At 45.6% G+C, this 16,855-nt stretch overlaps 1 protein-coding gene across 1 annotated transcript; it reads left to right on the top strand.

Annotated features, from left to right (window-relative positions):
- The first annotated feature begins 12,862 nt into the window (after positions 1-12,862).
- LOC142657457 (beta-1,3-galactosyltransferase 2-like) lies at positions 12,863-13,984 on the top strand. Its single transcript, XM_075832488.1, has one exon. The coding sequence runs from the start codon at positions 12,863-12,865 to the stop codon at positions 13,982-13,984; it is 1,122 nt and encodes a 373-aa protein (XP_075688603.1).
- The last annotated feature ends 2,871 nt before the right edge of the window (positions 13,985-16,855 follow it).

Here is a 16,855-nt window from a genome sequence, read left to right as displayed (position 1 = left end):
CCCACTACCGGGACAGGTTTAGGCAAATCAATCAGAGGCATAGCAAGGGACATAGCAAATTCCACAGACATGATATTAGTAGAGGACCCTGAATCCACGAAGGCACTGCCGGTAGCAGACCTACCACCAAAAGAGACCTGAAAGGGAAGCAAGATCTTAGTACGTTTCATATTTACGGGAAATACCTGTGCGCCCAAGTGACCTCCCCGATGATCACTTAGACGCGGAAGTTCTCTGGCTGCAATCTTACGCTTAGGACAGTTGTTCACTTGATGCTTGTCGTCCCCACAGTAGAAGCAGAGACCATTCTTCCTGCGGAATTCTCTACGTTGTTGGGGGGACACGGAGGCCCCGAGTTGCATAGGTATCTCTGAATCTTTCGGGGAGGAACGAAGCAACGGAACTTCGGGAGGCATCATGGGGGAGTCGGAGGAGAAAACACATAAACGTTCACGTTGTCGTTCCCTGAGACGTCGGTCAAGTCGTACCGCTAAAGCCATAACCTGGTCTAGGGAGTCAGAAGAGGGATAGCTAACTAGCAGGTCTTTCAGGGCATTCGACAGACCCAACCTAAACTGGCACCTTAAGGCAGGGTCATTCCACCGAGAAGCTACGCACCACTTCCGAAAGTCAGAGCAATACTCCTCAACAGGTCTCTTACCCTGACTTAAGGTCACCAGCTGACTCTCGGCAAAGGCAGTCCTGTCAGTCTCGTCATAAATAAGTCCGAGAGCAGAAAAGAAACAATCAACGGAGGAAAGTTCAGGGGCGTCAGGAGCCAAGGAGAAGGCCCACTCTTGGGGCCCTTCCTGGAGCCGGGACATAATTATACCCACCCGCTGGCTCTCAGAACCTGAGGAATGAGGCTTTAAACGAAAGTAAAGCCTACAACTCTCCCGAAAGGAGAGAAAAGCCCTCCGGTCCCCTGAGAACCGGTCGGGCAACTTGAGGTGGGGTTCAAGAGGTGCGGTGAGGGGAACTACCAGGGTAGCATCAGGCTGGTTGACCCTCTGAGCCAGGGCCTGGACCTGTAGGGAGAGACCCTGCATTTGCTGAGCCAGGGTCTCACGGGGATCCATAGTGGTGTCAGGGACCAGGGGTAGACTAGGTATGGGCTTGTGATTATGTAATGGCAGGGGGTAGGGAGACGGACAAGTGAGCCCTAATCTACCCGCCACTCTGTCCCTGCCTACTTGCAACGACCCGCCCTAGGCGACGGGGTACAACTGGGCGGCGGTCCCTGCGCTCAGTAAGTGCACGACAAACACGACAAACATACAAAGGAACACAAGCAAGGAAAAGGGGCAGTTGCCCACGGCAACACCGTGAGCAACCAGAGTGGTGAACGAGCCGAGTCAAGCCAGGAGTGTGCGAGGTACAAAACGAAAAGCAGAAGAGTAGTCGGTAAGCCAGGGTCTGTATGGAGCAGGATCAAAAATAGCAGGAGCTGTAGCTGGGCCAGGAAACCACAAGGAAAGAATCACAAGCACCGAGGGACAGGAAGGGCAGGCTTAAATAGACCGAGGGCGGGAGCTAGCTGAGTCTGGCCAGGTTACGATAGGCTCTCCCACTCCTAAGCCTGCCAGCCTGAATGGTGGAAGCAGGAGTCAGTCTCAGGGATGTATTCTCAGGTGCTGACTGATTAGTTCTGGGAGTTAACCCCGAAGCTGTGCCTGGCAGATCCTTTACAATACCAATGGCAGAAATTATAAAATGTAAAAAATTATTATACCAAAAAAGGAATATTATAACCAAATTTCATAACATATTAGATCAAATACTTCTTTGAATACTGAATAAATGGTTGTCGCCTCTCCCTTCTTTGTTTTTTAGTGCCTCCGCTCATGGGAAAGATGGTGGTAAACACAAATTCCATTTATCCCACACCCAATGATCTAAAAATTCTGGTAATTTACCTGGCAGTTTATCTGACAGTTTATCTGCCAGCAATTCGATGGGCAGCAGCAGGTTGTGGGTCATTTTTCTCTGTCGTCCTCAAAGACTGTTCCGCTCTTGTATAATAGAGAATATAATTTATTTAATGTTTATATACACTGAGTAACAATACGTGTGGGTTCTGTGCCAGGGCCTACATGACAATACAAATGGTATGCTTTGTTCAGTAAAGGCCATGTGCAAGATAATTGTACAGATCATTTACTAAAAATTTAGGAGAAAACAATAAATCAGGCAGTTATCTAATATATTTTTCTGGAGGTTGGTTATAATTCTGTTGTATCACAAATATACATTAACAGGTGTGATACATATATGTATGATAAATATTATTTTTCATATATATATATATATATATATATATATACAGTGTGTGTGTGTGTGTGTGTGTGTGTGTGTGTGTGTGTGTGTGTGTGTGTGTGTGTGTGTGTGTGTGTGTGTGTGTGTGTGTGTGTATATACATATAATAACCATAATTTTTCTAGTGTGAGTGTCCTTTTTGTAATTCCTTTCGTTGCTCCTGCTATGTGACCTATCTATGGCATTCTGTCTCAAATGGTCTCATATTAGATTTTTACTGCTTTCATCTTTACCATGTTATCTCTATTTGCAGCTTCCCCCCTTCATGTGACTGTCTTGTGATTATGTACTTGGCGGGGACCGAGACACATACAGGTTGGGTAAAAGCTGAGTTCTCTTCACATTTTAGTAGATACACATTTAGGACTCTACATACTGTGTTTGCAGACTGTAAGGGTATGTGCACACGATAACTGGCTTTTACGTCTGGAATTACAGACTGTTTTCAGGAGAAAACAGCTCCGTCGTTTCAGACGTAAATACTCCTCGCATTTTGCGAGGCGTCATTGACGCCCGTAATCTTGAGCTGTTCTTCATTGAATTCAATGAAAAACGGCTCAAATTACGTTGCAAAGAAGTGTCCTGCACTTCTTTGACGAGGCAGTCATTTTACGCGTCGTCGTTTGACAGCTGTCAAACGACGACGCGTAAATGACAGGTCATCGGCACAGTACGTCGGCAAACCCATTCAAATGAATGGGCAGATGTTTGCCGACGTATTGGAGCCGTATTTTCAGACGTAAAACAAGGCATATTACGCCTCGTTTACGTCTGAAAATAGGTCGTGTGAACCCAGCCTAACACATGTAATGTGGAAAGTATTTGCCAATTCCATGTATGAAATGCAGTTTATGGTGTTCTGTTGTGTAGCCTTTCTATACCTGTTATTGCTTTTGCATACATGTCATATTGAATTGTTTCTGATATTTAAACAAAATCTTATGTTAAGCAAATGGAATCTGAGTGAAGACGTAACACTCTTTTGGATGACTACATTTTATTACCCAAAAAAATTCTGTAACTCGATAGTAATCTTTCAAACCCTATATTGTATCTAGACTTGAATATGGGGTTATTTATCAACAATGTTGTAGGATATCTAATTTAAAAGTTGTTGAAAATGGAGAAAATTACTCCAAAATATTCATAATGAGATGTACAGCTGGGTATGTAAAAGGTTGAAATTAATGGACTAATTTTTTATTTATTTATGATTATTAATTAATTAATCTCGCGAGATTTGGTTTCACTTGCCGGAATCTCACAAAAAAGAGTCAGAAGTGTCAGGATTCTGAGTACACATGACGTCCAGGCTGGATGGTCATGTGTATTCATTATCAGGACACTGTAGTAATGTTAGGGCTTGTGTATGTAGCTGCACATAGTGATATAACTTTATCGCTAGTGCAGTGTAAATGAATGGAGAGGAGTGCATGATGCTGATTGCGTGTATTGTGTGTACATCTGGGCGTTTTTACTTCTTTTACTAGCTGGGCGTTGTGAATAGAAGTGAATGATGCTGACGAATCAGCATCATCCACTTCTCTTCACAACGCCCAGCTTCTGGCAGTGCACAGACACACAGCGTGTTCTCGAGAGATCACGCTGTGACGTCACTCACTTCCTGCCCCAGGTCCTGCATCGTGTCGGACGAGCGAGGACACATCGGCACCAGAGGCTACAGTTGATTCTGCAGCAGCATCAGCGTTTGCAGGTAAGTAGCTACATCGACTTACCTGCAAACGCCGATGCTGCTGCAGAATCAACTGTAGCCTCTGGTGCCGATGTGTCCTCGCTCGTCCGACACGATGCAGGACCTGGGTCAGGAAGTGAGTGACGTCACAGCGTGATCTCTCGAGAACACGCTGTGTCTGCACTGCCAGAAGCTGGGCGTTGTGAAGAGAAGTGGATGATGCTGATTCGTCAGCATCATACACTTCTATTCACAACGCCCAGCTAGTAAAAGAAGTAAAAACGCCCAGATGTACATACACAATACACGCCCAGTTGTACTTTAACTTTAAACACGCCCAGTTGTACTTTAGAAAGCCTCATTTGCATAAATATAAAAATGGTCATAACTTGGCCAAAAATGCTCGTTTTTAAAAAACAAAAAACGTTACTCTTATCTACATTGCAGCGCCGATCTGCTGCAATAGGAGATAGGGGTTGCAAAATCTGGTGACAGAGCCTCTTTAAGGGGGACTTACTTTTTAAGGTTTGTGATATGTTAATTTGATAACTTTATTTAAAGGACATTTGCATTAAAATATAATGTCATCCCCAAAACAAAAAAAGAAGAAAGCAAATTTAAATTTGTATATCAATATCTTTTTTCTGTAATATCTAAGGTCTCTTGCACACGACCGTTGTGCCACTCGGGCTGATTTTGACGGCATCCGAGTGGCACCCGATAGTCTTCACGAACCCATTCACTTTAGCGAGTGAATTGGGGTTCGTGAAAAATGTGCATGAGGCGTAAGTCTTGTTATTTACTGATACTCAGACCCAATGATACTCTGACCCAATGATCAAAGGTGGTACCAGGTGATCCAGTTAATACAGTATGTATGACCAAAACGACAAGTTGCATGTATAGTTTACTTAAAGTAGTGAAACATTCATCAACCTACAAAGTCGGTGTGTGGAATTAAAAAAACAAACTACTCCTAATGAAATTGTCAGAAAGGTTAAAGGGAAAACTGAACTCAATGAACAGTACTTGAGTCTCCTGTTCAGGGTCTTTATATGGTCTATGTGAATTACCAGTGCTCTTGGTCAAAGATGTCATGGATGTGCACTATTCAGTGGATGCAGTGGTACATGTTTTATATTTGAATAGTTTTTTTTTTTGTACAACAGAGGAAAACAGAGAACAAGCTATCAATGGGGAGCAACAGAATTATACACTATAATAAGGCCCACTTATATATTTTAAGTAGAACTAGGGATGTCACGATACCAGAATTTGGACTTCGATACCGATACTTCGTGTAGTATTGCGATTTCGATACCAAAACGATACTTTGCCAACAGTAATACAAAAAAAAAGTTCTTCCATTTTCTGATGTGAGGCGCGAGGTGTGATGAATTTTGAATGTGCCTCACAATAGTAATTAACCCCATCATGTTTCTCAGTCATAATGGGTTAAGGTGTATGGTACATGATGGGGTTAATTACTATTAATGTGAGGCACATGGAGGTTAATTTCATCACACCTCGTGCCCCACAATAAGTGAAAGAAAGCAGTTTTTATTTTATTTTTTTACAGCGTACACATCATAAATGATGCAAAAAAATTGTTGTGAAGGTTATTACGGCCGCACCAATACCCAATATGTGTATATTTAATGTATTGAGACTTATTTTAATGTTTATTGTAAAAAATGTGTATGTGTATTCTTTTAAATTTAATATTACTTTATGTTTTTACTTTATTTTTAAACTTTAATGTACTGGCATATATCTATGTTACAGTACATTAGCCTGTGTACTGATAGTACATAGGCGGTTGGTAGGACATACCTAAGTATTCCCTAACAGGAAATATGGTAAGACAGCCCTAGGGTCCTTCAATGGACCCTGGACTGTCTGCCCATATATGGTATGTCACTCAATCGCGTTATAGGAATTCCTGTGATGCGATCCAAGGGGCATCCCCCCTTCTCACTTCCTCTTGAATGCTGCAGTCAGCTTTGATCGCAGCATTCAGAATAGCGGCGGAGATAAGAGGTTTCTCTGATCTCCGCCGTTAAAGAGCAGGGCTGCGGCTGTGTAATACAGCAATTGCCCTGCTCCTGACAGTATGTGCGCGCGCGGTCAGAATGAGGTGATGTGGCCGGCACTGCATTAAAAAGCGACGGCGCAGGCACTGAGGACAGAACGTGGGGGGTGTTTTTAGTGCGCCCGCCATGTTCTGTCTTCAGTGTCGGCGATCATTAGTGCAGCGCTGGCCGCATCGCATCATGACCACGCGCACATGTCAGGACTCAGGAGCGGGGCAATGGCTGTATTACACAGCCGCAGCCCCGCTCTCATTCATTAATGTGTTACTATACTTAGCTGTGCGTACATGAACCGTTTGGGGCTTGTAGCGTCCATGGCCGCGGGCCGTCGGGTTCACTCACCTCTCGACGCCCGCAGCCATGGATCCGTGAGCGCTGGTCCCCATCTCCCTCCTAGGAGACGCCAGTGCTCACTTCCGCTCCGTTCGGCTGTGTCCCGTAGGGTGCGCGCGCAAGCTCGCGCCCGGCCTTAAAGGGCCAGCACGCGCAAATAGGAAATCTTCATCATCATCAACTGCCACGATTTCCTGGTCTATAAGAAGGTCCCTGGCCTTCTAATCCTTGCCTGAGCGTTGTTAGTTTTCTCAGTCTGTCTTGCAAATGGTCCCTTAGTGTTTCCAGTTCCTGTTGTTACCCGTGCCTTGTTCCCCCGTTCCTGTTTCCCGTGCTTTGCCTTAGTATCAAGTCGTGCCACGTCCTGTGTCATCTGCCACGTCCAGAGGAATCTGCTACGTCCTGTGTCATCTGCCACGTCCAGAGGAATCTGCCACGTCCTGTGTCATCTGCCACGTCTAGAGGAATCTGCCACGTCCTGTGTCATCTGCCACATCCAGAGGAATCTGCCACGTCATGTGTCATCTGCCACGTCCAGAGGAATATGCCACGTCCTGTGTCATCTGCCACGTCCAGAGTAATCTGCCATGTCCAGAGGAATCTGCCACGTCATGTGTCATCTGCCACGTCCTGTGTCATCTGCCACGTCCGGAGGAATCCGCCACGTCTGGCGCAACTTGCGGCTCCTGTGTCATCCGCCACGTTTGGCGCAGTCTGCTGCAACCATCTCCATCTGTGCAAGAGCTGCGGCCACCGTCTGGACTATACAGGTGCTCTTGTGCGGGACATTGTATTTCTGGGGTGTCCTGTTGTTTGGCAAGCTGCCTCCCCACTACGGCGGTACGGCCTAGTGGGTCCACTAACCCGCTTTGTGACAGTACGCTCAGGCCATGGACCTCGCTGGTCAACCTGAGACTTTGACGACACAAGCCATGCTGGCCGAGATGGAGGATCTCCTGTCACGACAAGACCAGCTCCTCCTGTCGGTGAACGCCATAGCCCATCGGCTGCTTGCTCCAACCACAGTCGTCACCGCACCTGTTCCTGCGGTTCCGCCTGCTACACTTCCTGTCTGTACCGGTACCAACCCCCTGTGTTTCTTGCCACTACCTCCACGCTATAACGGAGATCCGAGGTCCTGCAGGGGATTTTTGAATCAGTGCCTGATCCATTTCAGACTTCATGCCAGGTCCTTCTGTTCAGATGACGTCAGGATCGCCTTCATCATCTCTCTCCTTACTGGCAAAGCCCTGGCATGGGCTAAACCTCTGTGGGAACATCAGGGACCAGAGACCCGGGACTTGCAGTGCTTCTTAAGGACCTTACACTCGATCTTTGAGGAACCTGGAAGAGTTTCTTCGGCTGCTGCATCCTTGCTAACCCTACACCAGGGAGACTTCTCCGTGGGCGAGTATGCCATCCAGTTCCGTATCCTGGCTGCTGAATTGACCTGGAACAACGAGGCTTTGGTGGCTACATTCTGGCAGGGACTGTCTTCAGGGATCAAGGACGAGCTGGCTGCTCGCGATCTGCCATCTACCCAGAACGATCTTATCCTACTCACCTCCCGTGTCGACATGAGGATCCGGGAACGTTCCCAAGAGGTTCTCCGGGAGAGAGAACTTCCCAGGCTGGATTCTGCTGTCCCGCAATCCTCCTCAGTCGTCCCACCAGAGGATCCGATGCAGGGTAATTATGTCAAATTGTCTACCCAGGAGAAACAACGCAGACGCACTTCTGGACTTTGTCTGTATTGCGGCCGTAGAGGCCATATTGTGCGTCTGTGCCCCCAGAGGCCGGAGAGACCCCATTGCCTAGGATTGGTTGGAGAGACAACCCTAGGTGGAACGGAATCTGACAGAGCATTCGGTTCCAAGCTGACTATTCCTGTGACCCTGGTATCTGGCGAGAGGACGCATCAAGTTTCTGCTTATCTTGACTCTGGCTCTGCTGCAAACTTCATCCAGAAAGAGCTGGTGGATCATCTTCAGTTGCCCACAGTTCCCCTGGAGACATCTTTGGCTGTTGCCTCAGTTAATGGACTGCCTCTGCCTGATCCCATCATCTCTAAAACCAAGCCGTTGAAGCTCCAGGTTGGAGTACTTCATTCCGAATTAATTTCTTTCCTTGTTTTGCCCAAGGCCATCAATCCTGTTCTGCTGGGCCTGCCTTGGTTTCGACTACATGCCCTAGTCCTGGACTGGAATTCTGGAGAGGTTCTCCAATGGGGCTCCAAGTGCCATGGTCGTTGTCTGTTGCAGATCCTTCCTGTCAAGCCTCCTCTGCCTCAGTCGTTGGCGGGACTGCCTCCCCATTTTGCTCAGTATGCAGATGTTTTCAGCAAAAAGGAGGCTGAGACGCTGCCTCCACATCGGTCCTATGACTGCCCCATTGAACTGGTTCCTAATGCCTCTCTCCCCCGTGGACGGGTATATCCTCTCTCCTTGCCAGAGTCTCTATCCATGTCGGCCTATATCAAGGAGAATCTGGAGAGGGGTTTTATACGAAAATCTTCCTCCCCGGCCAGGGCTGGATTCTTCTTCGTTAAAAAGAAGGATGGATCTCTTCGTCCCTGCATTGACTACCGGGGCCTCAACCTGATCACAGTCAAGAACAAATACCCGTTGCCACTCATCTCTGAGCTGTTTGATCACATACGAGGGGCCAAAATTTTTTCTAAGCTGGACCTGCGTGGGGCTTACAATCTAGTCCGGATTCGCCGGGGTGATGAATGGAAGACGGCATTTAACACCCGGGACGGGCACTACGAATACCTGGTGATGCCCTTCGGACTGTGTAACGCTCCCGCAGTGTTTCAGGAGTTCGTTAACGATATCTTCCGAGATCTACTCTATGTCTGTGTTGTTGTTTATCTCGATGATATTTTGATTTTCTCCCCAGATCCGACGACTCATCGGAGGCATGTCCGTCAGGTTCTACTACGATTGAGGGAGAATCATTTATACGCCAAGTTGGAGAAGTGCGTCTTTGAGAAGAGTTCTCTGCCCTTCCTGGGCTACATCATCTCGGATCAAGGCCTCAAGATGGATCCTGAGAAAGTGAAGGCTGTCCTGGAATGGCCACGTCCCCAAGGCTTAAGGGCCATACAGCGGTTCCTGGGATTCGCCAATTTCTACCCGCAGTTTATTCCTAACTTCTCTTCTCTGACATCTCCCATCTCGACCCTTACCAAGAAGGGCGTGAACGCCAAAGTGTGGACTCCGGAGGCAGAGTCCGCATTTATTAGCCTCAAGAGAGCCTTCACTTCAGCTTCAATCCTCCATCACCCTGACGTGTCTCGGCAGTTCTCACTAGAAGTGGACGCCTCCTCTGTTGGTGCAGGGGCACTTCTGTTCCAGAGGAGCTCCAAAGGAAAGGCAGTAGTATGTGGCTAGTACTCTAGACTGTTTTCTTCTGCTGAGCGCAATTACTCCATTGGAGATCGGGAGCTGCTGGCCATCAAATTGGCTCTGGAGGAGTGGAGACATCTTCTGGAGGGTGCTGCTCACCCCATCCTGATCTTCACCGACCACAAGAATCTTACTTACCTTCAGTCCGCTCAAAGACTGAATCCTCGTCAAGCCAGGTGGTCGCTGTTCTTCACCCGTTTTCTGTTTGTGCTCCACTACCGTCCCGCGGACAAGAATGTGAGGGCCGATGCCCTGTCCAGATCGTTTGAGACGGAAGACACGGTGGAGTCCCTTCAGACCATCATAGACCCGTCCTGCATTGTCAATGCTAATCCTCTGCAGGTTAGAGACATCCCTCCTGGGAGGACTTTTTTTGGTTGGCAGACAGGAGAAGAATTCTCCGCTGGCGACATAGTTCTAAACTTGCTGGGCACGCTGGTGTCCGTAAAACACGAGACCTGATTGCTCGTCACTTCTGGTGGCCCACGCTACCTAAAGATGTTCTGGACTTTGTCTCTGCTTGCTCTGTGTGTGCCTCTAACAAAGTGACTCACTCCAAGCCTGCCGGCCTGCTTCAACCTCTGCCTGTACCCAGTGCCCCCTGGCAGCACATTGCGATGGACTTCGTCACAGACCTTCCTCCCTCAGCAGGATGTAACACTGTCTAGGTGGTGGTGGACCGGTTCTCTAAGATGGCTAATTTTATCCCACTGACCGGCCTACCTTCTGCTCCTCGTCTGGCGAGTCTCTTCATTCTACACATATTTCGCTTGCATGGCTTGCCTCTACACATCGTGTCGGATCGGGGTGTTCAGTTTACCTCTAAGTTCTGGAGAGCTCTCTGTAAACTCCTGGATGTGAGTTTGGACTTTTCCTCAGCCTATCACCCCCAGTCCAATAGGCAAGTTGAGAGGATCAACCAGATCATGGAGAATTATCTCCGCCACTTCATCTCTTCTCAGCACGATAACTGGGTACAGCTTCTTCCATGGGCCGAGTTTTCTTACAACAACCACACGAGTGAGTCCACCACTTCCACTCCATTTCACATCGTGTACAGTCAACATCCCAGAGTCCCTCTTCCTGTATCAACTTCATCTCAGGTACCCGCTGCTGACTCTGCATATGGGGACTTCCTGCAAATCTGGCAACAGACCCGGTCCTCTATTTTGCCGGCGGTAGATCGCATGAAGCGAAAGGCAGATACTAGGAGAAGAGAGCCGCCTCAGTATCTTCCAGGGACTAAAGTTTGGCTGTCCTCTCGGAACATTCGCTTGAGGGTGCCTTCATACAAGTTTGCTCCCAGGTTCCTTGGGCCTTTCGAGATCCTGCAACAGATCAACCCTGTCTCCTATAAGCTGCGGCTGCCTCCTACCCTCAGAATCCCTAACTCCTTCCATGTGTCCCTCCTGAAACCAGTGGTCCTGAACCGCTACAGCAAGACTTCTAGTTCCACAGTTGCCCTCAGCGGTCCTTCTGATGTATTCGAGGTAAAAGAGATCTGGACTGCAAAAGGGTAGGAGGAAGGACTTTCTATTTGGTGGACTGGAGAGGGTTTGGTCCTGAGGAGAGGTCCTGGGAGCCAGAAGAGAACCTCAGCGCTCCTGCTCTTATTAAAAAATTCCTCTCTCGCTCTGGCCCCAAGAAGAGGGGGCGTAAGAGGGGGGATACTGTAGCGTCCATGGCCGCGGGCCATCGGGTTCACTCATCTCCCGACGCCTGCAGCCATGGATCCGTGAGCGCTGGTCCCCGTCTCACTCCTAGGAGACGCCAGCGCTCACTTCCGCTCCATTCGGCTCTGTCCCGTAGGGTGCGCGCGCACGCTCGCGCCCGGCCTTAAAGGGCCAGCACGCGCAAATAGGAAATCGTCATCATCATCAACTGCCACGATTTCCTTGTCTATAAGAAGGAAGAAGGTCCCTGGCCTTCTAATCCTTGCCTGAGCGTTGTTAGTTTTCTCAGTCTGTCTTGCAAATGGTCCCTTAGTGTTTCCCGTTCCTGTTGTTACCCGTGCCTTTTTCCCCATTCCTGTTTCCCGTGCTTTGCCTTAGTATCAAGTCATGCCATGTCCTGTGTCATCTGCCACGTCCAGAGGAATCTGCTACGTCCTGTGTCATCTGCCACGTCCAGAGGAATCTGCCACGTCCTTTGTCATCTGCCACGTCCTGTGTCATCTGCCACGTCCTGTGTCATCTGCCACGTCCTGTGGAATCTGCCACAACTTGTGTCATCTGCCACGTCCAGAGGAATCTTCCATGTCCTCTGTCATCTGCCACGTCCAGAGGAATCTGCCACGTCCTGTGTCATCTGCCACGTCCTGTGTCACCTGCCACGTCCTGTGTCACCTGCCATGTCCGGAGGAATCTGCCACGTCTGGCGCAACTTGCGGCTCCTGTGTCATCCGCCACGTTTGGCTCTGTCTGCTGCAACGATCTCCATCTGTGCCAGAGCTGAGGCCACCGGTTGGACTATACAGGTACTCTTGTGTGGGACATTATATTTCTGGGGTGTCCTGTTGTTTGGCCAGCTGCCTCCCCGCTACGGCGGTACGGCCTAGTGGGTCCACTAACCCACTTCGTGACAGGGCTCATGGGGTATTGAACCGTTTGGGGATGCACAGTATCGAAACAGTATCAAAGTTTCGATGCATCGTGCACCCCTAATTAGCATCTAACAAATCTATTTAAAAGGGTCTGCCATCATGACAGATTCCCCTAGAGAGAAGTCATACTATTTTAGGAGATATGTTTATATTTTGATAGCTAGCAACAAACTGGTGTACATATACTGTAGAGATCAGTGCCACACCTGGTACTTATGTGCCTTAAATTGTAGCCAATGCTAACCAATGCTAACCTTTCACAATATCTAATTCAGACATTCAACATTAACTAGAGGAAAACACTACATCGATGAGTCTTTTCCATAAAATATCTCTATGGTATTTCATTCATGTTTTTCAGATGCTGTTTTCAAGAGAGCAGATGTGAAGGATCTGTGTTCTAAAATATTTCAACATGCCTCCGTTTCAAAAATCAAACTGCTCCAAGTTGTCTGTTACACTGCTATTGTTCTTTGTTTTGGTTCTTCTGACTCTGGCTTTGCTGATTTTAAGCAATTCTATCTGGTTTCCATTGAGTTTAGTAAGTCCAATTAGTGATTTACCAAGTAAAGTTCCTAATTTGTCATGGAAATTTCAGGAAAATAATACAATAAAAGTGAATGACCTCTACGTGGAAAAATCACAAAATGGATTGAGAAATTCTTCGTTTACTACAATAACTATGACTGTAATATCTGAAGGTATGAATAAAACAAAACATGATTATCAGTATATCATCAATGAACCTGACAAATGCAAAGATCATGTTCCATTTCTTGTTCTGCTTGTAACTGTAGAAAAATGGCAGCAAGAAGCACGTCAAGCTATAAGGAAAACGTGGGGAAAAGAGGATCTTTTGCCAGGAATCAAGATACTTAGGTTATTTTTCCTAGGTAAAGACACCAAGCTGAATAATAATGCTGAACAGGCACTTTTAAGAGAGAGTCAAGAATTTCATGACATTATCCAACAGGATTACTTGGACACATACACAAACCTTACCATTAAGGTACTGATGGGTTTGAATTGGATAACCACATACTGTCCCCAGGCTTTGTATGTAATGAAGACAGACAGCGACATGTTTGTTAATACTGAATATTTGGTCAACAAGCTTCTGAAACCAGATCAACTACCAAAAACAAATTATTTCACAGGATATTTAATGTTAAATGGTTCACCTATTCGCAACCTAGACAGTAAGTGGTATGTCTCACCAGATGAATATCCCGAAGCAAAATATCCCCCATTTTGTTCTGGGACTGGATATGTGTTGTCAGGAGACCTGTCTCACAAGATAGTCAAAATCTCTGCAAGCGTTAGATGGATACATCTGGAAGATGTGTTTATTGGTTTGTGCCTTGATAAATTGGGAGTTCAACCAGTGGCCCCACCTAAAAACTCTGATTTCAATAACTGGAGAGTTATGTATTCAGACTGTGGTTACCACAATATTGTTACATCCCATGAAGTGAGTTCTGCGGAGATACTACATTATTGGGGCAGACTACAAAAATCCAAACATCTCTGTACGTAAATCATCACACATAAACATGTTAATAAACCCCAAAAAGTCTGCTCTCAAATATTAGCATTCTAATGAGCACTAAGATGAATAAAAATTCATTGTTTTCTATCATGTCATATGGTTTAACACTAATTTACAAAATGACTGAAATTTACATCCTTGCAGGATTATTTTGCTTGTTATTATATTAAATCATAAAGATCACTGCTCCTATTCACAAACAATTTGCTTAATTTTAGGTTAAACTGAAAGTTTTCTTTGTACTTAAATGGACACTAAGTTTCAAACAACTTACACTAATCTAATAGTATACCTGATATAGAATTTTGTAATTTACTTTTTGTTAAAATTTAGTTGTTTTATCCATTCAAATTCTGTGTTAAGTTACTGACACTAGGTGTTTCCATTCCGGTAATCTGCAGTCCACCCCCTGTTGTCAAGAAAAGTCTGTCTGTAGTTATAGACGGACTGCAAAAGGTAGGGCTGTGTCTATTCATTTCCTGCCAATCCAAGTCTAAGTAGAGGGAAGGGGAGAGCAGGAGGAGGGTGCCGAGAGAGAGTAAGTCAGCACCAGACACTCTGCACACAAGGGAGAGGTGAACAGGGTAGGAAGCAGGAGCAGAGTCAGAAACACACAGATCTGCTGGTAAGATTTATATGTCACCCCAGTGCTGGATTTTAAGCTACACTGCTCATTGCTGCTGTATCATTTCCTCCATGCTGCTGCTCCTTCTATATTGGATAGAGATAGCTGAGCATAATTATTCTCTTCTATGCGTTAGGCTCCGAGCACTAGCTCAGAGAAAACTGAGAATTGAGGGATGAAGCCTGCATAGGGGAAAAGTGCTAAAAAAATGCAGAATACAAGTCATATAATTGCCATAAATGGTGTTATTCCTCATGTACACACATATGACAGCTTATTCTGAAAAGTCACCTGAAAAGTTAGCTACGCTTTAATACTTATTTCTATAATTAAAATAATTAAAGACAAACTTGAAAAAAAGACCTAAAGTAAATGTCCTCCCTTAATATATCTTTGTAGGGGTCAGAACTCTATTTTTCTGATATAAAGCTTTAAGTACTCTGCATTAACATAGGGGGGAATTTATCAACCTTTATACGCCAGTTTTCTGGCAAGGAAAAGTCGCAAAAGGGCCCCATCTGTCACATTTACTCCAATGGAGCAGACAGCTGAAACTGATGTATTAAATGACAGTCTTAGTAAATCTTCCCTATAGAGTTAAACCATAAAATTTTAGCTTTCTGCAGGCAGCATTTGGTGAGTTTAACCCCTTCAGGGCACGGATCATTTTGGCTTTAAGATCGCAACTCATTTTTCCGTTCATGCCTCACTTCATTCTGAGAAAAAACTCCCTTTCCGCCATTGTTGTTGTTGTGCTTTCTTTTTCTCCAAACTACTCGTTCTCCAAACTACTTAAATTATGTTTACAATATATTGCATGGCTTGTAACGGTTAAGGAAAATATATAATTTATGTATTTTGTTTTTTTTTATATATATATATTTTTTTTTTTTTATAATTGTATGTTTTTTATTTTCATTTATCATAACATAAATATACAAAACCGTAGTAAATTCAGACAAGTAGATACATCTTATTCGGATAAAGGCGACAACATTTTGCATAGTATATTGGTCATTTTTACAGACGTCAACATCTTATTACCCCAGTGTAGCATATGGATTCCATATGCAAATTGCCCTCTGTCCGCTTATATATCCGAGAAACATTAAAGAGGTTATTGTCTGTTCTGAGTATGAAATAAAGGATATGAAGTTTTAACTCGTTCCTCAATTCACAGTTGTATCTCTCGCCTACACAAAATAAAGATTAATTCCAACAATATTAACACGACAATCGACAGACACATTAGGATAGGGAAGGGATAAGGTAGGAGTTGTAGCTTTAGGAGATATCTTAATCTCTATATTAAACCTGGATGTACTTTAAGAACAGTGGTCTTTCTCTCTCATGGAGGTCTAGAGGAATCGTACATGTCCCAAAACCTCCACACACTTGTAAAGCGGTCTACGCAATTATTCAGTGAGGCCGTCAATGATTCCAATCTCTTGACCTCCTTTATTCTGTTGTAAAGGGCTTCTAGCGTAGGAGGCGTTTTACGTTTCCAATTGGCCGCAATAAGACATTTCGCTGCTGTCAGTATATGTAGAAGTAACCGGGACTGAACCTTCCCCCAACCCTTCGGAGGCACATTTAAAAGATAAGTCAATGCTTGGTTCGCAGGTCTATTCCCAAATACTTCTTGAATGAGATTTTCTACTTCCCCCCAAAAGGGTCGCACTAGTTTGCAGTCCCAAAAAATATGAGGAAGTGTCCCCACGTCGCCGTGGCATCTCCAGCACCTATCCGATACCAACGGGTAAATGCGATGGAGGAATTCCGGGGTGTGATACCAATGCATTAAAATTTTATACTGGTTCTCCTTATAAGCCGCACATAAAGATGACTTCGCTGCCTGGGACCAGATGATTTGCCACAGCGACCTGGGTAACTCCCTACCCAAATATGCCTCCCACCTGGCCATGTATCTATGTCTGGCTGGCTCTTGAAGGGGGGAGTCTGCCAGAATAGCATACATCTCCGATATTAACCCTCTAGTTGAAACAGTTGTTTTGCAGAGCCTTTCAAAGGCTGTGGGCTTAGAGAAACCCTGTTCTGTTCGTATAGAGCTAGCAAAGTGTGTGATTTGAATGTAACTGTAGTATGAGTTGTTGGGCAAATTGTATTTAGCTTGCAACGTTGAAAACGGTAGAATTGTGCGTTGACAAGGGTCTACTATATCAGCAAAGTAAAATAATCCTGCTCTCGACCATGGTTGTGACATCTTTGTAGTG

Source organism: Rhinoderma darwinii, chromosome 7 (genome assembly GCF_050947455.1).
Source record: "Rhinoderma darwinii isolate aRhiDar2 chromosome 7, aRhiDar2.hap1, whole genome shotgun sequence".
Taxonomy (NCBI): Eukaryota; Metazoa; Chordata; class Amphibia; order Anura; family Rhinodermatidae; genus Rhinoderma; species Rhinoderma darwinii.
This window is presented reverse-complemented; position numbering and strand designations above follow the sequence as displayed.

Excerpts from the sequence above, each read along its gene's own strand:
- LOC142657457 (XM_075832488.1), top strand. The coding sequence starts at position 12,863 with ATGCCTCCGTTTCAAAAATCAAACTGCTCCAAGTTGTCTGTTACACTG.